The 18,096-nt window shown below is 36.9% G+C and overlaps 1 protein-coding gene across 1 annotated transcript in view; it reads right to left on the reverse strand.

The window, feature by feature from the left end:
• Positions 1 to 402: 402 nt before the first annotated feature.
• The window catches only part of ninaD (neither inactivation nor afterpotential D), a 30,790-nt gene continuing 13,096 nt past the window's right edge, over positions 403 to 18,096 (reverse strand). Inside the window, exons 4-6 of the mRNA XM_075297347.1 lie at positions 1,052 to 1,860; positions 893 to 983; positions 403 to 821 (exon numbers count right to left, since the gene is read on the reverse strand). Of these exons, the coding sequence (XP_075153462.1) occupies positions 666 to 821; positions 893 to 983; positions 1,052 to 1,860 (1,056 nt within the window). The 3' untranslated portion in view covers positions 403 to 665. The remainder of the gene's footprint in view (positions 822 to 892; positions 984 to 1,051; positions 1,861 to 18,096) is intronic.

Below are 18,096 nucleotides of genomic sequence, written 5' to 3' on the forward strand. Positions count from 1 at the left end.
AAAGAGATCTATAAAAATGACATTTTGACAACATTTTCTATAAAAATTAAATTTTGACAACATTTTCTATAAAAATAAAATGTTGACAACATTTTCTATAGAAATAAATTTTTGACAAAATTTTCTATAGAAATAAATTTTTAACAAAATTTTCTATAGAAATGAAATTTTGACACAATTTTCTATAGAAATAAACGTTTCTAAAAATTTTATGTAGAACTAACATTTTTTAAAAATTTTCTACAGAAATAAAATTTTGCTGAATTTTCTATACAAATAAAATTTTCACAAAATTTTCTATAGATATACAATTTGGACAAAATTTTCTATAGAAATAAATTTTTACATAAAACAGTCTACTCCACCTCGCTAACTCCTTAAGGATTGATAAAAACGAGAAAATCAAATCAAATACTTTGGTTTTATTTTTTATGTATCAACAAAAAATTTTGTTCTATACATAATATATAATTGTAGGACTTAATCTTAAACGTTTCATTCATAATGTATGGTATAAAAAATGTATATCCTAAAAACAAATACTTATGTAACTAATGGTGGTGGTTCGCGGGGGGTACTATGGCATTAATAAAAACAAATGCATTCGTTTATACAAATTCGATCCCCAGAGGATGGCTTTAAATTCGCTAAACTTTTCTCTGCATCTATTTATTTGCAGCAATTATTGTTCGTTCATCTTCGATGGGTTCATACCATCGTTTGGTGAAATTAACATAAAGACCAATGCTCAATATTAAGCATCCGCATGAAAGTAAACCCACGCCAACATAATAACCAATATAGGGGAGATTTAAAGCAAGCTGTAAGAAAAGTATGAATTATTAAAAAAAATTCGGAGGAAACTAAAAACCCTTTTTAAAGGACAATTTACCTTAACCTCTTTGGCAAGTTCTGGTGTTATTTTGGCAATACTATTAATGGTAAAAAGTGGGGCATAGAATGAAGGAATACCCTTAAGTAACCTGAAATTAGATCAAACAAGCAGCGTTAAAGCTTACTGTATTCCCCGTTCCTCACCATTCAAACTTACGTTATATCACTATCTGGTTCGATGAACAAACTAATTTGTATGGCTGCGTTCACATCTAAAGGTACACCCATTTTCGGCTCCAATACTATATAGAAAACATCCTTCTCTGGATCTGCTTTTGTACCCGTAGTGGTATTCGCATAACTTGGGTCGGCATACAGAAATCCTGGATGTGACATAAACATAGGAGCCCCTTCGGAACATGTGCGTATATCTGTGACACCATGTTTGGGACAGTTGTCAGGTTGCAACTCAGGCGGACAATAACATTTCATATCTGGATTTAAATCTCCACTATCATAGGTATCGGGCTTTGTCTCATAGCGTATAGCTTCGATGCCCTCAATGACCTCTGTTCCAGAAGGCACCAAATTGATAATGCGGCAAGTATCTTTCATATATATGGTAATCCATTCTTCGGGACCTCTATTGGGTACGAACAAATCGGAAGTGCTACCATTTATACGACCACATTCTCCTTCAAAGAATCCTGTATGATTTTTACCATTCCAGAACTTCAATTCGCCCAATTCCCTAAGGTCTTCAACTCCTGTATTGATGGTGAATATGCCTTCAAAACTTTTGGAGCCATTACGATGTAAAAGCCAAGCGAAATGATTATCTTTTATATTTCCCGTCATCGAGTTATTCAGTTTCATGGCATAATCCAAGAACTCATCATAGAATCCCTTAAATATCCATTCATCGGCAGTGTGTGTTTGATAGAGACTTCCTCCATTGTTATTTAGGGCAATATTGAAAAATATTTTAATAAATTTGGGAAAATCACGAGCCATATGGGAAGCAGCCTGTAAAGAGAAAAGGAAATGGTGAGCGAATTAAAATTAAGGAGAAAAAAATGGGCTCAAACAGCATGTGATGTAAGTAGGTTTTGAATATCTTATGAACTAATTACGCTACAGAGATCTTAACTACCGTGGTCCAATGGTTAGTTTCGACCGAACGCGAATGTTGGTTTATACCCTCTCAGTAAAGCTAGTGAAACACCGTTCGAACTCGGCCATCAGAAGTAGGTCCCTTGTCATCAGTCCCAGAATAGGGCGACAGTCATTGATAAGACTGCCCAACTGTACTATCTAACCTAACGGCATACCTTCCCTTCCGGCCCCAGGAAAATAAGCCTCAAACCCAAATGAAACGGGGGTTAAAAAGTGGGATGATGTTTCGTAATAATATTAGCCCCAACAAAATATAACTGAAGCATGAAAATCGACCCCAAAGAAAAACCAGTAAGGAAAGTCTAAAGTCGGGCGGGGCCGACTATATTATACCCTGCACCACTTTGTAGATCTAAATTTTCGATACCATATCACATCCGTCAAATGTGTTGGGGGCTATATATAAAGGTTTGTCCCAAATACATACATTTAAATATCACTCGATCTGGAAGAATTTGATAGACTTCTACAAAATCTATGGACTCAAAATTTAAGTCGGCTAATGCACTAGGGTGGAACACAATGTTAGTAAAAAAATATGGGAAACGTTTAAATCTGAAGCAATTTTAAGGAAACTTCGAAAAAGTTTATTTATGATTTATCGCTCGATATATATGTATTAGAAGTTTAGGAAAATTAGAGTCATTTTTACAACTAAGCAGTGGCGATTTTACAAGGAAAATGTTGGTATTTTGACCATTTTTGTCGAAATCAGAAAACATATATATGGGAGCTATATCTAAATCTGAACCGATTTCAACCAAATTTGGCACGCATAGCTACAATGCTAATTCTACTCCCTGTGCAAAATTTCAACTAAATCGGAGTTAAAAATTGGCCTCTGTGGTCATATGAGTGTAAATCGGGCGAAAGCTTTATATGGGAGATATATCCAAATCTGAACCGATTTCAAGCAAATTTGGCACGCATAGTTACAACGCTAATTCTACTCCCTATGCAAAATTTCAACTAAATCGGAGCAAAAAATTGGCCTCTGTGGGCAAATGAGTGTAAATCGGGCGAAAGCTATATATGGGAACTATATCTAAATCTGAACCGATTTTGCTGATATTTTGCAAGTTTTTCGAGACTCATAAAATATTCGGATGTACGGAATTTGAGGAAGATCGGTTGATATACACGCCAATTATGACCAGATCGGTAAAAAATATATATGGCAGCTATATCTAAATCTGAACCGATTTTTTCCAAAATCAATAGGGATCGTCTTTGAGTCGAAACAGGAACCTATACCAAATTTTAGGACAATCGGACTAAAACTGCTAGCTGTACTTTGCACACAAAAATACATCAACAGACAGACAGACAGACAGACAGACGGACAGACAGACGGACAGACAGACAGACGGACATCGCTAAATCGACTCAGAATTTAATTCTAAGCCGATCCGTATACTAAAAGGTTGGTCTATGATTACTCCCTCTTAGCGTTACATACAAATGCACAAACTTATTATACCCTGTACCACAGTAGAGGTGAAGGGTATAATTAGGGCTCGCATTATCCCACTTTGGACTTTGCCCCTTGGAGAAAACTAAGCAGCCGGGCAAAGCCGGCTACTTAACTCATTTTGGTCTCTGTCAATAAACTGCGTACCCTCCTAATATATCATAATATTTTGTTACTAATGCCAATCTAACACCGCTTATTGGAAACCCTACACAATATATTGGCACTTCTCTTGAGGAACGCAACATGTTTGGTTTTTATTGTGTTTACTCCTAGATCACATAACCTCGCCTATTTTTAAACCCTTCACCACTACTGTGGTACAGGGTATAATAAGTTTGTGCATTTGTATGTAACGCCAAGAAGCAAAAGTCTGAGACCCATCGTTTAGTATACCGATCGTCTTAGAATTAAATTCTGAGTCGATTTAGCGATGTCCGTCTGTCTGTCTGTCTGTTGATGTATTTTTGTGTGCAAAGTACAGCTCGCAGTTTTAGTCCGATTGTCCTAAAATTTGGTATAGGGTCCTGTTTCGGCTCAAAGACGATCCCTATTGATTTTGGAAAAAATCGGTTCAGATTTAGATATAGCTGCCATATATATTTTTCACCGATCTGGTCATAATTGTCGTGTATATCAACCGATCTTCCTAAAATTCCGTACATCCGAATATATTACGAGTCTCGGAAAACTTGCCAAATATCAGCCAAATCGGTTCAGATTTAGATATAGCTCCCATATATAGCTTTCGCCCGATTTACACTCAAATGACCACAGAGGCCAATTTTTTGATCCGATTTAGTTGAAATTTTGCACAGGGAGTAAAATTAGCATTGTAGCTATGCGTGCCAAATTTGGTTGAAATCGGTTCAGATTTAGATATAGCTCCCATGTATACCTTTCGCCCGATTTACACTCATATGACCACAGAGGCCAATTTTTAACTCCGATTTAGTTGAAATTTCGCACAGGGAGTAGAATTAGCATTGTAGCTATGCGTGTAAAATTTGGTTGAAATCGGTTCAGATTTAGATATATCTCCCATATATAGCTTTCGCCCGATTTACACTTATATGACCACAGAGGTCAATTTTTAACTCCGATTTAGTTGAAACTTTGCACAGGGAGTAGAATTAGCATTGTAGCTATGCGTGTCAAATTTGGTTGACATCGGTTCAGATTTAGATTTAGCTCCCATATATATGTTTTTCTGATTTCGACCAACATTTTCCTTGTAAAATCGCCACTGCTTAGTCGAAAAGTTGTAAAAATTACTTTGATTTTCCTAAACTTCTAATACATATATATCGAGCGATAAATCATAAATAAACTTTTGCGAAGTTTCCTTAAAATTGCTTCAGATTTAAATGTTTCCCATATTTTTACTAACATTGTGTTCCATCCTAGTGCATTAGCCGACTTAAATTTTGAGTCTATAGATTTTGTAGAAGTCTATCAAATTCTGTCCAGATCGAGTGATATTTAAATGTATGTATTTGGGACAAACCTTTATATATAGCCCCAAAAACATTTGACGGATGTGATATGGTATCGAAAATTTAGATCTACAAAGAGGTGCAGGGTATAATATAGTCGGCCCCGCCCGACTTTAGACTTTCCTTACTTGTTTTAAGTTCGATTATGTTGGCCTGTCTCACGGCGGCTGATATACACTTAAGCTAGTATTCGCTTTATTATACGCTCTAACTTCTTCTTTGGGAGCCACCGTGGTGTAATGGCTAGCATGCTCGCCTTGCATACACAAGGTCGTGGGTTCGATTCCTGCTTCGACCGAACACCAAAAAGTTTTTCAGCGGTGGATTATCCCACCTCAGTAATGCTGGTGACATTCCTGAGGGTTTAAAAGCTTCTCTAAGTGGTTTCACTGCAATGTGGAACGCCATTTGGACTCGGCTACAAAAAGGAACTCCCTTGTCATTGAGCTTAACATGCAATCGGGCAGCCCTCAGTAATAAGAGAGAACTTCACCAATGTGATATCACAATGGCCTGAATAGTCTAAGTGAGCCTGATACATCGGGCTGCCACCTAAGCTAACCTAACCTAACTTCTTCTTTCCACCGTACGCTTCTTTTATTCCAGGATATCTGTGTCCTTAACGAATTCCCTAATATGTTTCCAAGCTAGACCAGGTCCCGACTTACCCCCTTACCGATATGGTTAACTCTTTGCCTAGTAAATGCATGGCAGTGACAAAGGTAGTGTTCCAAAAACCATCTTCTCTGCTTCTCTTATTCTCAGATGGTTCAGATGTACGTTCAGTTCTGGGTGTAGCCTATAATATTTTTATCGCCCTTCCGTTGCTTTGGTTCGCAACGATTTATGTGTCTCTCGTGCCCATTTTTTTAGGTTCATGTATCGTATCTATGGACTTTGCAGTCTCTAAGTTCAATTCCATATGTGTCCTAGCTCTGCTGTTGCTTACTATTGCCTTCACTGACCTCTTTGAAAATATTCACTTTTTATGGCCTAGGTATTTTTTCAAGCCATTTAGCACATCCCGTTTTGTCACCCACTTCTGCCTGCAGGATTGAGCTGTGGTCTAGTAATCATAATAAGATCTCGATGTCAGATTCCTTACATATACATAGGTCCAATCACGTCCTCTCACCCATATTCGATTGCTTTTGAAATATACGTACAATCCCGTCCTCTCACCCGCATTCGATTGCTTTTGAAAAAATTTCACCAAAATTTTTCCAACTAAAGTCTTAATTGAGTTTTAAAAAATATTCAATTAAAAATTTAATTCATTCGACAAATTTTTTAATTGAAACAAAAATTAATAGTATCAATTAATTTTTAAAATGACTTTTAATTAAATTTTTATACCCTCCACCATAGGGTATATTAACTTTGTCATTCCGTTTGTAACACATCGAAATATTGCTCTAAGACCCCATAAAGTATATATATTCTGGGTCGTGGTGAAATTCTGAGTCAATCTGAACATGTACCTCCGTCTGTTGAAATCACGCTAACTTCCGAACGAAACAAGTTATCGACTTGAAACTTGGCACAAGTAGTTGTTATTGATGTAGGTCGGATGGTATTGCAAATGGGCCATATCGGTCCACTTTTACGTATAGCCCCCATATAAACGGACCCCCCAAATTTGGCTTGCAGACCTTCTAAGAGAAGCAAATTTCATCCGATCCGGCTGAAGTTTGGTGCATGGCGTTTGTACATGGTCTCTAACAACCATGCAAAAATTGGTCCACATCGGTCCATAATTATATATAGCCCCCATATAAACCGATCCCCAGATTTGACTTGCGGAGCCTCTAAGTGAAGCAAATTTCATCCGATTCGGCTGAAATTTGGTACGTGGTGTTAGCATATGATCCCTAACAATCATGGAAAAATTGGTCCACATTGGTCCATAATTATATATAGCCTCCATATAAACCGATCCCCAGATTTGATTTGCGGAGCCTCTAAGAGAAGAAAATGTCATCCGATCCGGCTGAAATTTGGTACATGGTGTTAGTATATGGTCTCTAAACACTACGCAAAATTGGTCCACATCGGTCAATAATTATATATAGCCCCCATATAAACCGATCCCCCGATTTGGCTTGCGGAACATTTCATCCGATCCGGCTGAAATTTGGTACATGGTGTTAGTATATGGTCTCTAAAAACCATGCACAAATTGGTCCACATTGGTCCATAATTATATATAGCCCCCATATAAACCGATCCCCAGATTTGACTTGCGGAGCCTCTAAGAGAAGAAAATGTCATCCGATCTGGCTGAAATTTTGGTACATGGTGTTAGTATATGATCTCTAACAACCATGCAAAAATTGGTCCACATCGGTGCATAATTATATATAGCCCCCATATAAACCGATCCCCAGATTTGACCTCCGGATCCCCTTGGAAGAGCAAAATTCATCCGATTCGGTTGAAATTTGGTACGTGATGTTAGTATATGATATCTAATAACCATGCCAAGAGTGGTCCATATCAGTCCATAATCATATATAGCCCCCATATAAACCGATCCCGAGATTTGGTTTTGGAGCCTCTTGGAGGAGCAAATTTCATCCGAGTCAGTTGAAATGTGGTACATTGTGCTCGTATATGGCCGTTGACAACCATGCCCAACTAGGTCCATATCGGTTTATAGTTATATATAGCCCTCAGATAAATCGATCCCCAATCACACAAAAATTGGTCCATATCAAGTTCATAATTGTATATAGCCCTCATATAAGCGTCCCCCATATTTCAATTCTGGCTCTCTACATACCGTGCAAAAGTCCATATCTATTCGTAATTATTTGTAGTCTTACCAATACATACCATTTTTGTCTAATATATACCACGTATGGACTAACTTACAATTTAGAAAACGCTGTTAAGAAGTTTTAAGATACCTTGCCATCGGTTAGTATTACCACAACGGAAGTAATTCGATTGTGGATGACAGTCTTACGTAGAAGTTTCCACGCAATCCATGATGGAGGGTACATAAGATTCGGCCTGGCCGTATATACTTGTTTTTAAATGACTTTCAATTAATTTTTTTAATTGATACTATCATTTCTGTGATTGAAGACATTTAATTTAAAATTAATTGGATCAATTAATTTCGTGAAACAAAAAATATTTTTTGTATTTAAGTCTTAAGTTCAGTATCGTGCTAAAGGTTCTGGTTGACGTGATCTTCATAGCCCCAGCTATGTCAAGACAATATGTTCGTTGGTCGCATTGTAAAATTTCTATCTTCTTCTCCGTCGGTGTCCACCAGACTATCGACGTGTATGTCAGCCTCATTTAGAGCCCAACGATGTGTTGGCTGGGTCCTCCACATATACATCCAGTCCAGTCCTCTTACTCATTTTCAATCCATCGGTGTAGAAGTTATTTCCCTACGGTATCTGTTCTGGGGTTCCATTCTCCCGGGACCATTTTATTGGCGTCAGAATGTCGCACTCGATAGATATAGCCACCTCAGATGTACGAGAATGTAATATTGGCATTTTCACTCACTACATCAAGTTCCTCAATCTTCTATGTCGATGAAGTTCGAATAATAAACAAATTATAAGCAGAATTTTTTTTATACCCTCCACCATAGGATGGGGGTATATTAACTTTGTCATTCCGTTTGTAACACATCGAAATATTGCTCTAAGACCCCATAAAGTATATATATTCTGGGTCGTGGTGAAATTCTGAGTCGATCTGAGCATGTCCGTCCGTCCGTCCGCCCGTCCGCCCGTCCGCCCGTCCGTCTGTTGAAATCACGCTAACTTCCGAACGAAACAAGCTATCGACTTGAAATTTGGCACAAGTAGTTGTTATTGATTTAGGTCGGATGGTATTGCAAATGGGCCATATCGGTCCACTTTTACGTATAGCCCCCATATAAACGGACCCCCAAATTTGGCTTGAGATTGCTCTAAGAGAAGCAAATTTCATCCGATCCGGCTGAAATTTGGTACATGGTGTTAGTATATGGTCTCTAACAACCATGCAAAAATTGGGCCATATCGGTCCACTTTTACGTATAGCCCCCATATAAACGGACCCCCAAATTTGGCTTGCGATTGCTCTAAGAGAAGCAAAATTCATCCAATCCGGCTGAAATTTGGTACATGATGCTAGTATATGGTCTCTAACAACCATGCAAAAATTGGTCCATATCGGTCCACTTTTACGAATAGCCCCCATATAAACGGACCCCCAAATTTGGCTTGCGATTGCTCTAAGAGAAGCAAAATTCATCCGATCCGGCTGAAATTTGGTACATGGTGTTAGTATATGGTCTCTAACAACTATGCAGAAATTGGTCCACATCGCTCCATAAATATATATAGCCTCCATATAAACCGATCCCCTGATTTGGCTTGCGGAGCCTCTAAGAGAAGCAAATTTCATCCGATCCGGCTGAAATTTTGTACATGGTGTTGGTATATGTTCTCTAATGACCATGCAAAAATTGGTCCACATCGACCCATAATTATATATAGCCCCCATATAAGTCGATCCCCAGATTTGACCTCCGGAGCCTCTTAGAGGAACAAAATTCATCCGATCCGGTCGAAATTTGGAACATGGTGTTAGAATGTGGTCTCTAACAAACACGCAAGAATTGGTCCATATCGGTCCATAATTATATATAGCCCCCATATAAACCGTTCCCCAGATTTGATCTCCGGAGCCTCTTGGAGGAGCAAAATTCATCCGATCCGGTTGAAATTCGCAACGTGGTGTTAGTATAAGGCCGCTAATAACCATGCCAAAATTGGTCCATATCGGTCTATAGTTATATATAGCCGATCCCCAATCACACAAAAATTGGTCCATATCGGTTCATAATCATGGTTGCCACTCGAGCCAAAAATAATCTACCAAAATTTTATTTTTATAGAAAACATTGTCAAAATGTTATTTCTATAGAAAATTTTGTCAAAATTTTGTTTCTATAGAAAATTTTGTCAAAATTTTATTTCTATAGAAAATTTTGACAAAATTTTATTTCTATAGAAAATTTTGTCAAAATTTTATTTCTATAGAAAATTTTTTCCAAATTTTACTTCTATAGAAAATGTTGTCAAAATTTTATATTGTCAAAACTTTATTTCTATAGAAACTTTAAACTTAATTATATACGTATTTAATCGGTCTTTTTTAGTTTAATATATACCACGTATGGACTATGTGGTATATATTACGGTGTTAGGAAGTTTTAAGATACTTTGCCATCGGCTTCAGTAGAAGTTTCTACGCAATCCATGGTGGAGGGTACATAAGCTTCGGCCTGGCCGAACTTACGGCCGTATATACTTGTTTTTATAATCAAAACCACTTAATTTAGTGGTGGTTTCTTTTAAGTACCTAGACATAAACAATCGATGAGCTAAATTTAATCAGGTTATTTATATAAGACTGTGCCAAATTTAGAAGCGATAATTTAATATAATGTGTTAGCAAAATATATATTTAAATCTGATCACCTTTATTTAGCATAGATTAGTTTAATACTTAGATATAGGCAACCAATAAACTCAACTTACAAAATTACACTGTGTCAACTTTGATGGCATTTGCTTCTAGACATCTAGATAGAGGAAACTTTTTTGCTTCTTATGAAGTCTGATGTAACCTCCCTTACTTCATGAGTCAAACAAAATTATATAAGATTTTGCAATAAAAATTAAATATTAATTTTTTCTAAAAAAAAAAAAAACATTCTAAAACAATGTTGATTTTGTGAAATCCCATACTCTATAAATGCTACCTCAATTAGCTTTTAATTGCTAACATTAGTACACATAGTTATATCACACTAATTTCAACATTCAACATTTATGTAATCAAGATTTACAATTTTTTTTTATTAAATACTATAAAGCTGTTACCGTATCTTTTTGATTTACAATATAATCGAAATGACGTTAGTCACAGTTATTAGAAGCTATTATAAAATAGCAATACAATTTTATTGTTTTTATTTTTTTTTTTTTTATAATATGCATATTATTCGTGTTAAAGAGTAAAAAATAAACAACATGTCTTTCCGTACTGAATTTATAAATTGTTCAATTAACTAAATTAATTTATTTAAATTTCATTCACTTCCCGAAACAACGTGAAATTATTTTCCTCTAATTATATCAATACCTTAGAGTTCCAGGTTTCGTAACTAAAGCTGACTACTATGTTCAGTTTTCAAGCTGGAAACCAGATTGTTTTCACGGTTACTTTTTTAAATTAATTAAACTATGAAAATAAAATAGTTCACAATCAATTCCTTAGATCTTTTCCTTTTATTATTTCACAAGACTTCACAAGAAATATAATCGTCTTCATTTAGATTTTTGTACTTTTAATTTAGTGTTTTGGTGAAAAATACGAATATAGTACTCACCTTAAAGTACAAAATCTATCCCCTAGATTAATATTTAATAACATCCGTTTCTGATTCAATTATTATGATACACTGAAAGAAGAGTTTTCTTTTCTGAGTAACGAAATTTTGAGACAAGCAAAAAATTTCTTTTGATGCTAGAAAATGTTCTTTAAAAACAAATAAAACAAGTAAGGAAAGTCTAAAGTCGGGCGGGGCCGACTATATTATACCCTGCGCCACTTTGTAGATCTAAATTTTCGATACCATATCACATCCGTCAGATGTGTTTGGGGCTATATATAAAGGTTTGTCCCAAATACATACATTTAAATATCACTCGATCTGGACAGAATTTGATAGACTTCTAAAGGGTGATACGGTCAAAATTTGGTCAAGGGAAACGGCGTGTAAATCGGTGAAATCGTTTATTTAAAAAATCAAATTAAATTTATTTTTCAAGTTCAATTAGTATAAAATTCAGGAAAAATATTCAGTTAGGCTTTCGCTTTTCCAAATCCGAATTGCCGGGCCTCACGCTTGACACCTGCCATCAGATTTTGTACAGCCACCTTGTCCACCTTCTTCGCCGCAGAAAGCCAGTTTGCCTTGAACTGCTGCTCGTCCTTAGCAGTTGTTTTGGTCTTCTTTAGGTTCCGCTTGACAATAGCCCAGTATTTCTCAATTGGGCGGAGCTCTGGCGTGTTGGGAGGGTTCTTGTCCTTGGGAACCACCTGCACGTTGTTGGCGGCGTACCACTCCATGGCCTTTTTACCGTAATGGCAAGATTCCAAATGCGGCCAAAACAGTACGGAACAACCGTGTTTCTTCAGGAAAGGCAGCAGACGTTTATTCAAACACTCTTTCACGTAAATTTCTTGGTTGACAGTCCCGGAAGCTATGAAAATGCTGCTTTTCAAGCCACAGGTACAGATGGCTTGCCAAACCAGATATTTCTTTGCGAACTTTTATGCGCTTGAAAATATGTGCTACCTTTCCCCTTCCTTTAGCCGTATAAAACTCCTGTCCCGGAAGCTGCTTGTAGTCGGCTTTGACGTAGGTTTCGTCGTCCATTACCACGCAGTCAAACTTCGTCAGCATCGTCGTGTACAGCCTCCGGGATCGCGCTTTGGCCGTCGTATTTTGTTTATCATCGCGATTTGGAGTCACTACCTTCTTGTAAGTCGATAGTCCGGCTCGTTTTTTGGCTCGATGCACGTTTGTAGACGATACACCCAGCTTATTTGCGCCATCTCGGAGAGAGAGGTTAGGGTTTCGCTTGAAACTACCGGCAACTCTCTTTGTCGTCTCAGCGGCTTCCGGTTTTCGATTTTCCCCCGATCCAGACTCCCTGGCTGTCGACAAACGTTCCCTAAACACTTTAATTACATTTGTAACGGTTGATTTGGCAACTTTTAGCGATTTTGCCAGCTTTGCGTGCGAGTAGCTCGGATTTTCGCGATGCGCGAGCAAAATATTGATACGCTGCTCTTCTTGCTTGGACGGCATTTTGACAACTGAAGAGTGAATTCCAAAATCAGAATAGGAACAACATTCTACACACACACACCTTCAAAATGAGGGGTGTTTAGGTTTTCTAAATGCAAAATTGAAAGAAATACGTCAAGTTTATATTGACCAAATTTTGACCGTATCACCCTTTACAAAATCTATAGACTCAAAATTTAAGTCGGCTAATGCACTAAGGTGGAACACAATGTTAGTAAAAAATATGGGAAACATTTAAATCTGAAGCAATTTTAAGGAAACTTCGCAAAAGTTTATTTATGATTTATCGCTCGATATATATGTATTAGAAGTTCAGGAAAATTAAAGTAATTTTTACAACTTTTCGACTAAGCAGTTGCGATTTTACAAGGAAAATATTGGTATTTTGGCCATTTTTGTCGAAATCAGAAAAACATATATATGGGAGCTATATCTAAATCTGAACCGATTTCAACCAAATTTGACACGCATAGCTACAATGCTAATTCTACTCCCCGTGCAAAATTTCAACTAAATCGGAGTTAAAAATTAACCTCTGTGATCATATGAGTGTAAATCGGGCGAAAGCTATATATGGGAACTATATCTAAATCTGAACCGATTTCAACCAAATTTGGCACGCATAGCTACAATACTAATTTTTCTCCCTGTGCAAAATTTCAACTAAATCGGAGTTAAAAATTGGCCTCTGTCGTCATATGAGTGTAAATCGGGCGAAAGCTATATATGGGAGATATATCTAAATCTAAACTGATTTCAACCAAATTTACCACGCATAGCTACAATGCTTATTCTACTCCCTGTGCAAAATTTCAACCAAATTGGGCCAAAACTCTGGCTATTAGAACCATATTAGTCCATATCGGGCGAAAGATATATATGGGAGATATATCTAAATCTGAACCGATTTCAATCAAATCGGTACTAATTGTACTTCTAGTGCAAAATTTCAAACAAATTGGGCCAAACCTCTGGCTTCTAGGACCATATTAGTCCATATCGGGCGAAAGATATATATGGGAGCTATATCTAAATCTGAATCGATTTCAACAAAATTTGGCACGCATAGCTACAAATCGACTTCCTATGCAAAATTTTAACCAAATTGGGCCAAAACTCTGGCTTTTAGGACCATATTAGTCCATATCGGGCGAAAGATATATATGGGAGCTATATCTAAATCTTAACCGATTTCAATCAAATTTTGCACACTTGAATATACTACTAATTGTACTTCTAGTGCAAAATTTCAACCAAATTGGTCAAAAAATCTGGCTTCTGGGGCCATATAAGTCCATATCGGGCGAAAAATATATATGAGAGCTATATCTAAATCTGAACCGATTTCAATAAAATTTAGCACACTTGACTACACTACTAATTGTACTCCACGTGCAAAATTTCAACCAAATCGGGATAAAACTCTGGCTTCTGGATCCATATAAGTGCATATCGGGCGAAAGATATATATGGGAGCTATATCTAAATCTGAACCGATTTCAATCAAATTTTGCACACTTGACTATACGACTAAGTGTAATGTTTGTACAAAATTTCAAGCAAATCGGTATAAAACTCTGGCTGCTGGGTCCATATTAGTGCATATCGGGCGAAAGATATATATGGGAGCTATATCTGAATCTGAACCGATTTCTTCCAAAATCAATAGGGTTCTATTCTGACCCAAATTAGGAACATGTGCCAAATTTGAAGTCGATTGGACTTAAATTGCGACTTATACTTTGATCACAAAAATATGTTCACAGACAGACGGACGGACGGACAGACGGACATGGTTATATCGACTCAGGGACCTACCCTGAGCATTATTGCCAAAGACACTATGTGTCTATCTCGTCTCCTGCTGGGTGTTACAAACATATGCACTAACTTATAATACCCTGTTCCACAGTGTGGCGCAGGGTATAATTAGTTTACAAACAATCGTTGAATCGATTATCATAAATTCTTTAGAGGATCTTGATGTTATCTATTAACAGAGCTCAATATTTTAATATTTCAATATTTCTTTTTATAACCTCCGCCATAGGATATTAACTTTGTCATTTGTAACACACCGAAATATTGCTCGAAGACCCCATAAAGTATATATATTCTGGGTCGTGGTGAAATTCTGAGTCGATGTAAGCCCGTCCGTCCGCCTGTTGAAATCACGCTAACTTCCGAACGAAACAAGCTATCGACGTGAAACTTGGCACAAGCAGTTGTTATTGATGTAGTCGGATGGTATTGAAAATGGGCCATATCGGACCACTTTTACGTATAGCCCCCATATAAACCGACGCTCAGATTTGGCTTGCAGAGCCTCTTGGAGGAACAAAATTCATCCGATCCGGTTGAAATTTGGTACATTGTGTTAGTATATGGTCTCTAATAACCATGCAAAAATTGGTCCACATCGGTCCATAATTATATATAGTCCCCATATAAATCGATCCCCCGATTTTGCTTGCGGAGTATCTAAGAGAACCAAATTTCATCCGATCCGGCTGAAATTTTGTACATGGTGTAAGTATATGGTCTCAGACAACCATGCAAATAGTGGTTTAAATCGGTCCATAATTATATATAGCCCCCATATAAACCGATCCCCAGATTTGGCTTGCGGAGCCTCTCAGAGAAGCAAATTTCATCCGAGCCGCCTGAAATTTGGTACATATACTAAGGTCTCTAACAACAATGCAAAAATTGGTCCACATCGGTAAATAATTATATATAGCCCCCATATAAACCGATCCCCCGATTTGGATTGCGGAGCCTCTAAGAGAATAAAATTTCATCCGATCCGGCTGAAATTTGGTACATGGTGTTAGTATATGGTCTCTAATAACCATGCAAAAATTGGTCCACATCGGTCCATAATTCTATACAGCCCCCATATAAACCGATTCCCAGATTTGACCTCCGGAGCCTCTTGGAAGACCAAAATTCATCTGATTCGGGTGAAATTTAATACGTGGTGTTAATATATGACCTCAAAAACCCATGCAAAAATTGGTCGAAATCGGTCCATAATTATGTATAGCCCCCATATAAACCGATCCCCAGATTTGACCTCCGGAGCCCCTTGGAGGAGCAAATTTCATCCGAGTCAGTTGAACCATGCCCAACTAGGTGCATATCGGTCTACAGTTATATATAGCCCTCAGACAAATCGATCCCCAATCACACAAAAATTGGTCCATATCAAGTTCATAATTGTAGCCCCCATAAGAGCGACCCCCATATTTCAATTCTTGGTCTCCACGTATCGTGCAAAAGTCCATATCGATTCGTATTTATTTGTAGACTTACCTATACATAACTCTTTTGTCTAATATATACCACGTATGGACTAACTCACAATTTAGAAAACGATGTTAAGAAGTTAAGTTGTGGTAAGTTTTACCACAATGCAAGTAATTCGATTGTGGATGGCAGTCTTTCGCAGAAGTTTCTACGCAATCCATGGTGGAGGGTACATAAGATTCGGCCTGGCCGAACTTACGGCCTTATATACTTGTTGGCTTTAATTTTTATTATTTCATGTTTCTAAAACTTGTATTTGGTATCTCGTTGAAAGAAGAAGTGGTTAGCTTTCTTTTAGTTAACCCTTTAATGTCCCAATTTTTTTGCCAGCTGATTAAATTTTCAATGTTAAAGACACAAAAGCAAGAAAACTAAACAAAAAAATTATATGGTAAAATTCAGTATATGCTGCAAAAACTCTTTAACAGTTTAAACAAAGTTTTCTTTCTACTTTACCCATTTTTGGTGTCTTAAGGGGTGTTTACTAAAAGCTTCCTTATTAAATGAAGCCCGCCTAAAGGCGGGATTGGGCATTAGAGGATTAAGTTTCTTTGAATCTTCTTGTGTGTATCCGCAATCTGGTCTATAAATAGAATTGCCTGGTTATATGCGTTGCTTATGGGTTGATGGCTATGGTGATATTTAAGTCTTAATCACAATAAGAGGGGAGCCATCGTGGTGCAATGGTTAGCATGCGCGCCCTGCATACACAAGGTCGTGGGTTTGATTCCTGCTTCGACTGAACACCAAAAAGTTTATAGAGGTGTGCACGTGAGTAATATTTTGCTCACGCTCACGCACACTTGACATTTTTGAAGTTAAACCATAGACCAAGAAATCATCATTCAGAACTTGTTGTTTACAGCAACGTAAAAGAGTCATCTCACCAAAAAAAAAAAATTAATTAAATCATAAACATTTTTTTGCAATTATTTTTTACAAACTTTCGCCATGGATTAACTCAACAACAGTTCATCGATGAACTTAATTCAATTTTTTTGGTGATGAATCTCCGTCAAGGACCCGAGTTATGGTGAATTCAACCGAGGTTGTAATTCATTCCAAAACGAATTTCAGTTGCAGTTCCCACGCTTTTCCCAATGCGTTTTTTCATATTTTTCTAAGTATTTCAGGAAAAATGGAACAACTCTAAATTCTTTTTGCTGGGATAGCAAAGTATAAAAAAACAGCCGTCAAAATAAGGTTATCTCAACGCGTGTCATTAATGGAATACCATAATATGTATCTCGTGTTTATTCAAGTAGAAAATACCTGAGCATTAGATTTCATTAGATTTGAAGGTTCATAAACAAAAAACTATCAACAAATGAAAACAAAAGTCTAAACAATGAATCACTACACAATAACTGGGGTAATTCATAGAAAGCTATTTCAATATTGTGCTATCTTCAACTATCGGTCGTTTATCAAGAAAATTTATTCACAGTGTTCTTGGCCAGTTTTAAACTTCGACACGATGAAGATATGTCCGTCTGTATGTTATAGCAATGCTATAGTTCCCAATAATTGAGTCATCGTGCTGAATTTTACCACAATTTCGAATTATGTGTACAATCTTTTAAAAATAGGACGGCATAAATTTTGTAATTTCAGGTCGATCGCAAATTTAGGTGAAATGAAATAACACCCAAGAAACAAATATGGGAACATTATTTTTTTTATTGTGCGGCATCATTATGAATTAAATCCCAATCTTAACAAGTATATACGGCCGTAAGTTCGGCCAAGCCGAACCGAAACGATAAGAAATTTTGCGCGGTAATTACTGAGGAAAAATTGAAATATTGTGGCCGCTTTATATGGGGCTATATACAATTATGAATCGGTATGGACCAATTTTTGTGTGATTGGTGATCGGTTTATATGGGGGCTATATATAATTATTGACCGAT

Source organism: Haematobia irritans, chromosome 2, assembly GCF_050003625.1.
Source record: "Haematobia irritans isolate KBUSLIRL chromosome 2, ASM5000362v1, whole genome shotgun sequence".
NCBI lineage: Eukaryota > Metazoa > Arthropoda > Insecta > Diptera > Muscidae > Haematobia > Haematobia irritans.